The 14,392-nt window shown below is 39.5% G+C and overlaps 1 protein-coding gene across 1 annotated transcript in view; it reads left to right on the forward strand.

Moving 5' to 3' along the window:
* Positions 1–9,441, forward strand: part of LOC144503088 (nuclear receptor subfamily 6 group A member 1) — a 387,078-nt gene extending 377,637 nt beyond the window's left edge. The window contains exons 10-11 of the mRNA XM_078227588.1: positions 8,673–8,825; positions 9,353–9,441. Coding sequence (XP_078083714.1) covers positions 8,673–8,825; positions 9,353–9,441 — 242 coding nt within the window. The remainder of the gene's footprint in view (positions 1–8,672; positions 8,826–9,352) is intronic.
* The last annotated feature ends 4,951 nt before the right edge of the window (positions 9,442–14,392 follow it).

Here is a 14,392-nt window from a genome sequence, read left to right on the forward strand (position 1 = left end):
CCTAGGGGTGATCGGTGGGTCCCGCTGCCACTCTGCAGACAGGATCGGTCTGGGATGGAGGGAGGGCAATGATTTGGGGCGGTTTGGTCGGGGGGGGGGGGGGGGGGGGTCTGCCAAGGTGAAGGGATTGCCACTGCTGGGGGGTGGGGGGGGGGAGCAGTGGGCTGGCCCGGGAATTGTTGTGGGAGCCGCGGGCTGGAGGGGAAGCACTGTGGAGATCCGGGCTAGGCAACGATCGAGCTGACCAGTAAACAGGGAGACTGATAGATCTGCGCATGCGTAGAGTTCCAGAACTGTCAGACTCTGGCGTGAATAGGCCCTGCCCCCCAGGGTTTTTAATGATATCCATGACTGGGACCTCTGCAGTGCGGAGATTCGGGTGAGAAGCTGAACTGACAAAACAGTCGGGATCTAGATTTAGTTTCCCCTCCAATTCAGCACTTTTGGGAGAATCGCGGCCATAGTTTCTTGTGAGGGTGTGATTTATTTCATTTTGGAAAGTTTAGCTGTTAAACGTGCATAATTTTCAAGATATGGCTTTGCCATGTGAGAAGCATGGTATGGATTGTATACCATTTGACAGAAAATTTTATGAAGATTTTGTTACAACCAAGTGAGAAAGGGTGAACTGACTCCTCCCTATTCAACCTTCTAAGTCGGTGATGCACTATCAATCAAGCAAATACTAGTTTGTATGCGAGAACAAATAGGCTTTTATTAGCAAAAGACTTGGAGCACATCCATGCCAATGAACTGGTCCAGAGACTGAGGCAGGGGGTGGGGAGCAGTCACCTTTATACCTGGACCGGGGGGGAGGAGTCCCGGGCAAGGTCGGCAGGGACGTGTCCAGGCATGTCACACACACAGGCAATAAGCTAACAGTGGTTTACCACAGTCGGTCACAACAAAGGTTTAAGTTTCTTTTCCACAAGGATATTCCTTTTTTTGAATACAATGTATTTAACTATTTAAGCTGTGAGCAATCAGAAGCCAAACAAGTTTGCTTGGGTTGAAGAAAGCACAAATTTATTAACCACTAAACCCAAGGGAAAGAATAATAAAAACACAACATCATATACACAGGTTTCAGAAATAAGGGAAGTTAGAGTCCAATTTTTTAAAAGAATATACAGTTAACTGTCCTTTGATTGTCCTTGAGACGTAGATTTTTAAAAGTAGCGCTGATTTGTGGGCGGTCAGATGTAGATGTTGCAATTACAATGAGGTCCTGATTTGCTGGTGAATTTCTAGTAAAGTTGACTTTCATATTGGGTAATACACTTGTTCAAAAAGAGAGAGAGCTTTCAGCCTGTTACTTCTGCTTAAGTCTTCTTGCAATCTCTGCAGTGACTGCAGCCTGGCCTGAAATACATTGTGTATTTCCAAGGGACTTTGAGTGGACCTGTCCATGGCAGCCTTTGTTTCGATATCCAGCACTTTGTATTTTAATGTCTGTTTCGATGGGGCTTTGAATTATAGGAAATATTTCTCTCTTCACACTCCCCTGAAGGCAATTCTTTTGTTCTTCACCTTCGACCTGGAAGGTGGCCATCCATTTTTAAGTAGTTTGTTCTGTCTCATTTCAAATGGCAAATTTCCAGTCAGTTGTAAGTTGAAAAATCATACTTACAAAACTGAAGTGGGACAGCCTCTTAACAAAATCTTTATCTCGATTTAAAGCCTTCAAGGGATGAATTAATGCTAATTAGGTCCTATGCTGTTAGGAACCTAATGACATATAAGGTGAGCATCTTCCATTGGCACCCCACTTAATAGAAACTAAGACTTCTCTCTTCATTCCTGCATATTCACCTCTGAGGTTCAATGTTTCACCTTCCTACACTTCATTTACATGCCTCCCCTCGTGATGTTATTTGCAGCTATGAGTTCACCTTCCAAACTAACCACACTCGTTCCTACCAGTAGCCAACCTTCTCTGACTCCAGGACATCTTCATGCTGTCAGACTATATCTGTTGTAGGATGGAGTGCTGCTGGGAGGTTTTTAAACTAGTCTGGTGGGGGAGGGATCACAGAACATTAGTAAAATGGAGACACATCATGCTATAGTAAAAGTAGCAAGTCAGAGTGAGTTAATCTATGTTGGGTGTCAAGAGAGTAAGACAAAGTTGGATGATCTTGCGTGTAATAGGTAAGACTGATGAGTTAAGGATGTCAATTGACACGTGGAAGTGTGATATTGTTGCCATTACAGAAACATGGTTGAGATAAGGGCAGGACTGGCAATTCAACATTCTGGAGTATAGGATCTTTAGGCGAGACAGAGGAGGGTGTAGAAAGGGAGGTTGTGGAGCACTATTAATTAAAGAGTAAGTTACTGCAATAAGGAGCGATGATATCTTGGGAGGGTCTTCAAACGAAGCTTTGTTGGTGGAACTTAGGAATATAAAAGGAGTATCCACATTACTGGGAGTGTATTATAGGCCCTCAGAGTCAGCAGGAAATAAAGGAGCAAATATGTAGACAGTCATTGAGGTGTGTAAGAATAATAATACTAGGGGATTTCAACTTCACAACATAAATTGGGATAGTCATAGTGCCAAGGGTTTAGAGGGATTCTTTAAATGCATTCATGGGAGTTTTTTGTATCAATATTTAGAAGATCCAACAAGAGATGGCACAGCGCTAGATCTGGTTCTGGGGAATTAAGCCAGATGTGTTCAATGTGGCAGTAGAGGAGCATTTTAATGATAGCAACCACAACATGGTATGGTTCAAGTTTGTTATGGCCTGCAACAAATGACGTTGGATTGGGGGAAGGAAGATTTTATTAAAATGAGGCAGAATCTGGCCAAAGTTGACTGGGAACAGCTCCTTGTGGAAAAGTCTACAGCAGAACAGTGGAGGGCATTCAAAAAGGAACCGGGGAGAGTATAGGTCTAAAGTGATCCCTATAGGGAGAAATGTAGGAGCAATACGTCCAGGAAACCCTGGATGGCTAGGACAATTCAAGACTAGATAAGGAAGAAGAGAAAGGCTTTTAGCAAGTCCAAAGGAGCAATTCAGCTGCGGCCCTTGATGAATGAAAGATATGTAAGAAGAAACTTAAGAAAGCAATTAGAACAGCAAAAAGGGGGCATGAAAAAGGACATGCAAACAAGATGAAGGAGGATCTTAAGATAGTCTATAAATACATTAAGGGGAAGAGGTTAACCAGGGAAAGAGTAGGGCCCATTGGAGACCAAGGGGGCAATGTGTGCAAAGCCACAGGACATTGGAAGGGTGTTAAATGAATACTTCTCATCAGTCTTCATTCAGGAAAAGGAGAACTAGGTATAGAATTTAGGAAGAGGGCTTCTGAGGAACTTGCAGTTTGACATAGGAAATGAGAAGGTATTGGTGGTTCTGACGGGCTTAAAAATGGGCAAATCCCCAGGCTCGGATGAATTGCATCCCCAGGCTGCTGTGGAAGGCAAGGCAGGAAATTACGGAGGCTCTGATACAAATTTTTAATTCCTCTCTGGTCATGGGATGAGTAAAAAGTCTAACAACACCAGGTTAAAGTCCGACAGGTTTATTTGGTAGCAAATGCCACTAGCATTTGCTACCAAATAAACCTGTTGGACTTTAACCTGGTGTTATTAGACTTTTTACTGTGTTTACCCCCGTCCAACGCCGGCATTTCCACATCATGGGATGAGTGCCAGAGGATGGGAGGATGGCTAATGTGGATCACATTTTCAAGAAGAGGAGTAGAGATGGACGTGAATCTCTGGTCAGTGATAGGGGAACTATTGGAGAAAATTCTGAAGGAGAGAATTAACCTTCACTTGAAAAGACATGGGTTAATTAGGGATAGTCAGCATGGCTTCATCAGAGGGAAGTCATGTCTAACAAATTTGATAGAATTTTTTGAAAACGTGATTGAGTATGTGGATGAGGGATGTGCAGTTGATGTAGTTTATATAGATTTAGCAAAGCCTTTGACTAGGTCCCATATGGGAGACTGACTGAGAGAAGGTTGAAGCACATGGAATTCAAGGAAACTTGGCGAGATGGATCCAAAACTGGCTTAGTAATAGGATATAAAGTGTGGTGGGAGAAGGCCGTTTGAGTGACTGGAAGCCGATGTCCAGAATGTTGGTTAGGCCACAGCTCGAGTACTGTGTGCAGTTCTAGTCACATCACAATAGGAAGAATGTTATTATACTAGATGGGTTATAGAGAAAGTTCACCTGGATGTTGCCTAGGATGGAACATTTGAGCTATGAGGAGAAACTGGATGGCCTTGGGTTGTTTTCTTTAGAACAGAGAGGGCTGAAGGAGGACATGCTTGAGGTGTATACGATTGAGATGTACGGACAGGGCGAATAGGAAGCAGCTGTTCCCCTTGGTTGAGAGGGGGCATAGTTTTAGGGAAAGGGACAGGAGATTCAGAGGGGATTTGAGAAAAAATTACACAGTGGGTGGTGGGAATCTGGATTGCACTGCATGGGAAGATAGTGGAGGCCAGAAACCTTAGAACCTTTAAAAAGTATTTGGATGAGAACTTGAAACATCATAACATTCAAGGATATGGGACAAGTGCTGGAAAATGGGATTAGCACAACTTTAGTCGTAGTGAATGTCAGTGTAGACTCAAGGGGCTGAAGGGCCTTTTCTGCGCTGTACAACTCTATGACTCTATGCTGCAGTGATACTAAAGACTGCCAGGTGACCAGGGGACATGGAGGTTAAAGTGACGTGGCCACTTCAGAGTTTTCACAGCTGAGGATGTTGATCACAGGGCTGTCTGAAATTACCATGCCAGGGGTGACCTTCAAGTCTGCCAGGTTTAGAAGGGGCAGTCCAGCCACAAGACCCGCATCCCGGGGGAGAGTGGCAAGGTCAACCCCTTGCCTTCAGCCCGAGCCCACTAACCTCCAGGATCCTTGAGGGACCCCTGCTCTGTAGTCTGGCAGTAGAGGGGCAAATGACTACTGAACCTATCTCCTAACTCCCCCTCGGGGCCCAAAGCATCAGGCCAGCGTGTCAGAGTGCAAGGGGCTTTAAAAATGGCGCCCTAATCTCTGAACCGTGGGGCTGACTAGTGGGTTCCCCGAGATGAGCTCATTTGCATCACTCATGTTTACCTGTTGACATGGGCACTTAGCCTAAAAATGGGAGAATTCCACCCATTGTTTTTGGCCCAGACTTTAAACTTTCATTCCCTTGCCACAGATTCCAGTAGCCTTTCCAGTTACAAGTTCAGGTTGAATAAGGTCATGCAAAACCATGCAATGTTATTCAACCCGGAATTGATTTTGAAGCATCCTATCTGACACTTGAGACAGCTTACTTTCACCTCCACAGCACTGACTACTTCCAGCCCATCTGACTCCCTCTGTTACCAAACCCTTTGGTCCAAAACATCTAGACTGAATTTGTTAACATGCTCTTTGCCAACCTCCAAACCTCCCTTCATGCACATTTCCAAATTCTTTTCTGGCTTTGATTCAACCTTTTGTTTCCTCCCATGTCTTTCAATTCTTCAACTCTGGCTTTTGTGCAACCTCATCATTGATGCAGAGCCATTAGTTACTTTGCCAACACTCTCTGGAACTTCTTTCCAAAACTCATCTGCCTTACTTTTGGAACAACAATAATAAGGTATCTGAAATCTTAAGAATCCTTTTCAGAATATTTTTAATCAATTGCTGAAAACCTTAATGTGGGTATTATTTACTTTCTGGAATCCTATTCTGCTGTTGCAATGTGGAGCTAGACATTTGAGGCAAGGGAAGTTCAGAATAGCTACACTTGTCCTATCTAAGCAAATCTTTAGCACTTCAGATCAACTGAGTTTTCCACACCAATCAGGCATTTATGTCAGTTTTCTATTCTCAAAAATTATGAATTTCACTTTTCTCATTTTGGGTTTTATGTTTGCTCTTGTTACTCAACGTACAAGTCAAGTAGTTCAAATCCTTTGTGACTATTTTTAGACACCGTTTGGTAGTACATAATTTGTTATTGTTGAAAAAAGTTTTTTGTTGAAGCTTTTAGTTTTACATTGCTCGAGAGTACAAATCCCAGGCAGACCACACATTTATGCTGTATGTGGGTGGTACAGTGGTTAGCACTGCTGCCTCACAGCACTGGGGACCCGGGTTCAATTCCAGCTTTGGGTGACTGTCTACATGGAGTTTGCATGTTCTCTTGCTGTGGAGGTGAAAGTAAGCTGTCTCAGTAGATTTCCTCCCACAGTCCAAAGATTTGCAGGTTAGGTTGATTGGCCATGTTAAATTGCCCCTTGGTGTCCCAGGATGTGTAGGTTAGGAGAATTATCAGGGTAAAAACGGGGATAGGGCCTGGGTAAGATGCTCTGTCAGAGAGTCAGTGCAGACTCAACGGGCCAAATGGCCTCCTTCTGCACTGTAAGGATTCTATGAGAAGAGAAAATGCATTGGTTGGCAAGTGGATTCTGATTGGTTGATATGTTCTTCATGGATTCCCCTTCAGCTCCAGGTGCATCCCATATTTCAACACCAAAGAGGACATTCCTTTGGACTAGGTAGTGCTCTCAGAAATGTATATATATTTGCATATTATTTGTAATTCATCTAAATTCAAATCCTTTCCAACTAAAAATTATATATTAAAAAATAGATCTTATAGTTCAAAGTAAGATCTGCTTCTCTCACAGACATATTGTTTGTTATGGTTTATTGTAGCTGGAGGTTGCAAAAGAAAAACCTCACCCTTACTGTTTTGTGAATTGTATTGTGGCCCACCATGTGCACTTGTTCTCTTGAAACAACATCAGTATTAATGAAACCTGCATACTTATTTAATCACTTATTACTGAACAAAATTGATAACTTTAAGCAATAAACATTGCAAGGTTATTTTGAATCTCAATTAAATTATTTGCTTAGAGATTGGTCATTCCTTAGTAACAGCATTGCAGAAGAGCTTTTGTCCAATAATACAAAGAGCAGATAATTTACTGGTGTTTTTATTTATAATTGGAGTTTCTTTTTATGGCTCTGATGGGAAATACAGTAAGGTTCTTTGGCATTGAGAGTAATGTTTGCCCTAAATTCAGTGTCACACTGACCCTAATCTGATGTCTAATGTTGGTGCAGCCAAAATTTGTGGTACAAATTATTTGTGTTGGTGATATGTTTGGCAGTTTAAGACATTAAGAGATGATTGCTAAATTACGTGTAATTAACAACTTTCTCATTATTAAAAAAGGTTACACCTTCCTTAATTTTCTATCAAGTTTTTAACTGGGTGGCCTAGGCCAGATTTTTCAGGCTCAGTGGGGATCCTACCCATAGGGCTGAAATGTGAGGGTAAACCCAGTTCAGTGGGTAGCAAAAACCAGGGACTGCATTTTACTGACAGCAGCCAGTTAAGTAGCTGCCATCCAATCAAAGTCAATAGTCTTCCACCAGGAACTGCCAGTGCAATCAGATGGCTAGCGGCCCAATAGCGCCATTAGTTGTAGCAGCCACTGCTAGGGTTGCACCTGGAGGAAGAGGACACATCAATGGACAATACCAACACAGCAAAGTATTTGGGATCTGAGGACACTAGGGTCAGTCAATGCAGGTAAGAAGAGGCCTTTACTTGAGCATTTAAGTGACTCAGTTGGGCTCCAAGTAGACAGGTCTTCTGCTGCCTTTCCTGCTGCTAGCAAAATAGCACATTACCAGGAATGCGTCGGGTACATCACTCGATACTTTCTCACAACATTTTGCCAGCCTCCCCTTCTCAGCCATCATCCCTAAAGGTTCTATAAAATTCAGTCTTTAACTTAGTTTGCTAAGTAAGGTATGGTATGGTATTCAAAAGTGCAAAGCTCCAATCTGTGTCAGTCGAGGGTTTTAAGAATCTATTACTTTTTTAAATTGGCAAATAGATTACATACTACAGCGATGTTCTGCTTTATAAGCTTCTACAGATCTGCTACACCTATATCCAATCTATGTTGCATTATGTGAACTCAATCAGGGTAGTAGCTCTACAATTATCTTCTCTATCTCCAAATTAGGAAGAGAAATAATTAGCCAAGATTCCTGATTTTAATCACTATCCAGTAGCTTCTGCTGGAAAAAATATCCATGTATAGACACTGAGTAAGGATCAGACTTGAAAGTGATGCCTCCCATGGTTGACTAACCTGCCCACCATCATCTGGACTCTCGCAAGAAAAATGGCTAGCTAGATTTTATTTATTAGTGTCACTAGTAGGCTTTGAAGTTACTATGAAAATCCCCTAGTTGCTACATTCCAATGCCTGTTTGGGTACACAGATAGAATTTAGCATGGCCAATGCACCTAACCAGCATGTCTTTTGGACTGTCGGAGGAAACCTGAACACCCGGAAGAAACCCATGCAGACTCCACACAGTCACCAAGCCGAGAATCGAACCTAGGTCCCTGGTGCTGTGAGGCAACAGTGCTTGCCACCGTGCTGCCCTTAAGACTGTGGAACCATACCAAGCAAGAATCAGTATCTTCAGGAGAGCAAGTGAAAAAAGATTGGTTTTCAAAATAAAATGCTATCTGATACCCAGGGCACCTTACCTCAAAAAATAAGTTTTTACATAGATTTTGAATAATATGGAGTGAAAAGTACATACAGATAACTAAGTAATTTGTATTCAAAGCTATTCTTTTAATTCTTGCTAATCAAAGTACTATTTAAATATTTTTGTGCAGATATAGGGGGTCTGACCAACGTGTCCCAATTGGAACAATTGAACAAGCGTTACTGGTACGTGTGCCAGGATTATACTGAATTCAAGTATCCACACCAGACCAATCGTTTCCCTGAACTTATGATGTGCCTGCCAGAGATACGCTATATTGCAGGTAATTTAAAACTAATTATTTTAACTTAAAACTAGCAAAATACCTGCCCAATATAACATCACCCAATGAAATTCTTTCTGCTTTAACAAAAATCGTTATGTACAGAATGATTTACCTTGTTTTCTATTTGTGCTGACTTTCCTAGTAGGCAGGTAGACCAGCAATAACATTTAATGTATTCAAAGAAAGTGGCTGGTAAAGAGGCCCATTAAATATGTTGAGTACATAAGCAAGTGGCGGAATTGTGCAAAATGTGCTTTTGTTTTCATAATCGAAGAGAACAAAATACCAGCTTTATAATGGAACTAAAAATAAGTTAAGGGGAGGAACTTAATGGATTAAATAAGTTTTTAAAAAAACGAAATAATGTGACTTGCGATCGACAGCTCTCCAGGGCCCTGATGATTTGCACCCCAATCTTGATGGTTGCAAGATGAAAAGCTTCAACAAAAAAAGTATTTTTTTCAGCAATCCTCAGTTCTGTACTACCAAATGACTGGTCATAATTGTATCTTGTTTTATTACAGGTAAACTGGTCAATATTCCTTTGGAACAGCTGCCCTTGCTTTTCAAAGCAGTCCTGCACTCATGTAAAGCCAGTTCAAGTAAAGAATGAGCCATCAGCCAGTGACTCAAATTTGCCATGCCTTACTTTGGTGCCTCAGGTGGAGAAGGAAAACGTTGGCCAAGATTCAGAGAACAGGGAAAATCCTCAGATTGAGTGTGAAACCCTGTAAATCTGACAGCAGCTATATTTTACTTTATCTATTTATTTCACGACAGAGTTGAATGTATGATCTTCAACACAGTGCACATGCTTCTGTACAATGCAGTTAATGCATTTTCCTTGCAGTTTACGGTGTGTAGGGTGTTAATGTTACAGTATTGCCATTTTAGGTCTAGTTGAATTTTTTTTATATTTTTGGGTGAGGGGCTGAGCAAAGTTTTGTTTTATTAAGACTACCTCAATAATGAGATGACATCAATTGTGTGTGTCTCTTTCCATTTCAAATGCCTTAAGGCTGTCACTAAAGTGGTCCATTTTGGCAAGCTGCTGCCTTGTTGCAACAAATTGGTACTAGTTGTAATCACATGGATTGCAAAAATTATCTGCCTCTTTATTTCCAGTTTTTGCAAGAGGTTTTATTTCTAACAATTTCTATATTTGTTGTGTGGATGTAATTTTGTACACAAAATCAGTGGGGATCCTACAGAAGGATTTAAAAGTGGATGGTGCAATAAAACGCATCCAGGTGCTGTAACCGTGCTACTTCCAAACACAATATTCCTACTGATGAGATTCTGTTACAATTGACTTCTAATTGGAAAATGTCACTCATTTGCTTTAAATTGCTTTTTTTAATTGACATTAGCTTTGGTACTGATGCAGATGATTTAAAGAAGCTGTGCCATCTTGGATATTCTTTACTGTAAACCAAAAAGTCCTGTTAAATAATACGAGAATATTAATGATGTCATTACATTAACACTGCTTCTCTAAGCAAAGGATTACCACAGACAACCTGAACAGGATGTACAGCTATATTTCTAAAATAAGAACCAAAGATTGTGAAAACAGAAAATGGTAACTATATTTCCCATTCACTATACATTGCATTTTTAAAATGTCAAGCAGTAGTACATTATATGTAAATCCTTGTCTAAGAGTAACATTTTAAGGACCTCTCATGGGAGTTTATAAATTTTAATATCATATGTACAATGTTTGTTTAATTTGTAAGATATTTGACTTTGAAGACTTGATTTCAAATTTTAGAATGTTGAACTCCAAGGCAGCATTGCTTTCCAAGGCGCATGCACCTATTTATCTTCCCCGTCAACACTTATTGTGAGGGTTGCTCTCTTTAAATGACCTACCTCTGCCATGAGAAAGTAAAATGTGTTCTAAATGTTGAAATCCTATAACTGGTCAGATAGACTGCACTCATATGGTTTTAGAATTAAGTAAAATTAAACATGGCATATTCTGGATACATATGAAATGGCACTATCTTCAGGAAAATCTGTATGGCATACCTTTTCATTTGTTAAACAAAATGGTGCTGTGATGTTAATTGCATTGTATTGCATCATTTGTTCACCAATGTGCTGAAATGATGAATGCTGTCCCATTTCATTTCCCAAATCAAAAAAGGTTGCTAAACATTATGTCGTGAAGACAATGCCCCTGGGCATTGCCCAGATATGGGTAACTTCTGCTTCATCTTTTTAGATTTCAAAAAATGGTTTGGACATGTCCAGTGATTTTTTTCACCATTATGAAATTCAAGGCTGCTATTGGCTCAGATTTTGCAGTGGCAATGACAGCAAAACTGTCTCCACTTGCTTTGGTTACTCCACTAAAACTGGCAGCAAGTTCTGGAGTCTACACATGTGCAGAATAACACGGAAATCCATTTGGTGCTGTGAGTGATCTTACTCTTCTCCAGAGAGTGTGCTCGAGGCACCCTCGGACTGCAATTAATGGAAAACAATTGAATTGATGAGAACTTCCACTTGCTGTAAAAACCCTTGAAAAAATTACATTTTGTTTAATGAGGTGTAATTGAGTTTTGTAATGACACATTATCTTCAATAATTACTACTAAACTCCCTCACTGACCCTGAAAAGCTGATCATGTATTTGTAGAATATAAAATTTCTAAGTGGTAATATTTCCATTTTTTAAAAACACGATTCTTTAAAAATGTGTTTATTTTTGTTTTAGTTTCTATCTTAATCCAATCATCATTTATTTTAATGGCTGAAAATTGGAAGAAAAAGTGAAGAACATCAAGTGTTTTAACTTCCTGGTTTGCTGTGTGGGGCTACTTCAAGTGTGATTAGCTGCCTACCTGTTTGCTGACATCACTGCTCCTGAACACCAAGATGTTACCGTGACTTAGAGCCAGATGTAAACTGCCATTTGGAAAGGAGAAAACTGTACCACAAAGATAGCTAGATCGTTGTGGGCAGTTTTCTTCACAGTCAGAGGCGAGCACCCTTGCTTCTTTGCTGACCACAAAATCTGAGCCATTGTCTCCTTCCTGTAAATAAGCCCAGTGTAACTATTTGTGAAAATTGAAGACTCTAAAAATATAGTGTGCATTAGTAAATCAGTTGAAATTTAGTGGCTTGGCTCAATATTATCCCAGCAATCTAGGTATTTAAACCATTTGCAGAAATAGAAATTTAAGGTCAGTATTTCTGCGTGTACTTGTTCCTCTTATGTTCTCACACTCTCTCTCCAGTTAAGCAGCTTAATCACCTACTTAAAATTTTGATGCATCCTTTGCTGGAGATCCCAACACTATTGCATGCTATACCTATTCTCCACAGCTAACCCCTTTGCAAGCAAGTCAACTAATTTGTTTAGTAGGTAGGCAACAGCCATGCTTTAATTTGGCCATTTTTCTTGGGTAACTCCCAATATCTACCTATATCTTGTTTGAAGGATTCCCTGTGAAGTTAGGTCATTATTCCATGTTATGTCACAAAGTGACCAAGAAATATCTGAAATTTGATGCCTGTTCAGCAAAATGACGACATTTTGTGAGACAGGAAACTGATCTGTACTATCATAAGTAATGATAACTTGCATTAATCAAATTGAACATAACATTGCTTAGTGCTTTTAGTATAAATTTACTTGCAGTAGATGGGCATTTTAAGTGTAGGATTAAGTTTTGGATTTTGTTAGTGAGTGCAGTGAATTGTTTAAAATAGCTAGAGAGCTTATTTATGGAAATCTACACCCCTCACCCCACCCCACTAATACCACTATACAATAAACACACTCCTAATGTGAAATGGATTCTACATATGTCTTACCTCCGATGTTCACAGGGAAGATTTGTAGGTGTCTTTTGTACCTCTAAATTGTTTTTTCATTTTTTTCTATTAACTAAGTCATAAACAAGAAACCTTTTTATGCAAGGTCTTCTTTTAGCTCCCTGTCCTTTATGATCTCATTAATTCAATCATTCCTGCAGTCAGACTCCAGATATGCTCATTTTGAGGCAAGAGATTCATTGGTTGATTAATGATGCTTTGTTTCAAATTTCTGGACTAGTTTCTGGAGGAGAATATTTAAGATTGTGTATACTATTAACTTGTTTTGCAGAAGCTTCCTACCTGTGTATTCAGTCTGCAAAATGATTAAAACTGTTATATGGAAAAGACTAAATCAAAAAAACTAACAAAACACTCTCAGAATAACTATAATGTTTTTTGGCAGTAGTGCTGAAAATTGGCATACCTCAACTCTTAAATGCAGGTGTCCTCATCTTATTTGCCACCAAGTCATTTATGACTTGTTTTAAAACAGGGTAAAGTGAATGTGTTGTGTTGCATACGAAAATTACTCAGGTATTATGATGAAAATAGATTAACTAGTTTTAGAAGTAGAAATTTTGAACCACTAAGTATCTTTCTCTTTTAAATTGCAATTGAGGGAAATAATTGAAGGCTGGATGTTTTCAGGGAATTGATGGTTTAAATTACATATATAAAAAGGATGATCCAAAATAAGTGTATTCACACTTTGATGTAACATTTCCAATTTCCCAACAATGTGGGAAACATTTGCCAGGTAAAGTCTCAGGTAATTGTCTTCTTGTACTCTTCATTCAGCAGAACTTTGTACCGCAAACGTAGAATGGCACATCAAGTTTGTTAGATTTTGATTACCAGCTATAAAGGAAATCATAGATAGCTGTTCTTTCACCATGGAGCAATTACACACATTGGAGATTCTCCCCTGTACTGATGCTCAACCTTTAATCATAACATATTATCCCATTTAAGTGTACAGCTATGCTAGCAGTCTACTGTGTTAATACAGATCGAATAATGGGTCCAAACTAGTACAACTGATGATCTATTCCATAAACAATATACTACAGTTAGCTCATTTTTAAATGGTATGGAGCACCTTTACTGACAACAAGTGCAGAAAATAGCACTGACAGAAAACCCATAGAGAAAAGTCCATGATCTGTAATTTAATTTGGAGAACCTGATCGAATTGGGGAACAAATATTTACAAACAGAATTACAGCAGAAAAGTTGGTTGGTGGCCAGATCATTCAAGTTTTTCAACTTTTGCTTTTCAACCAGAATGTTATGTGAGAATTAGAATTATTTTGTTTTAACGGAGTAATTTTGGCAGTCTTTTAATTGATGATTGTGGAACATGTAGTAATGGGCATATAATCTCCTAAAGTGGAAGAGTAAAAATCTGTATTATCTGATTTACCATTCCTACACCATATATTCTGATTAATCACAGAATGCAATCACTAATAGACATGGAGCTATTCTTTGCCATTTTTTTTCTACCTTCCCAGATAAATTTGTGTTGTGAAAGCAGCTTGCAGTTTATGCATTGGCACAAATATGTAACTGTTTTATAAAGAGACAACTGCCAGTTGTGATCATTTTTAGAACTCTACTTGGCAAATGTTAAATACAATATATAGGAAAAAATCAAAAACCAGCAAATGTGAAGGAACTGAAATAAGTGCACTCGGTATCAAGTATATGGAACTAAAATAATTTTGTATTAC

This window comes from Mustelus asterias, chromosome 13 (assembly GCF_964213995.1).
Source record: "Mustelus asterias chromosome 13, sMusAst1.hap1.1, whole genome shotgun sequence".
NCBI classification, from domain to species: domain Eukaryota; kingdom Metazoa; phylum Chordata; class Chondrichthyes; order Carcharhiniformes; family Triakidae; genus Mustelus; species Mustelus asterias.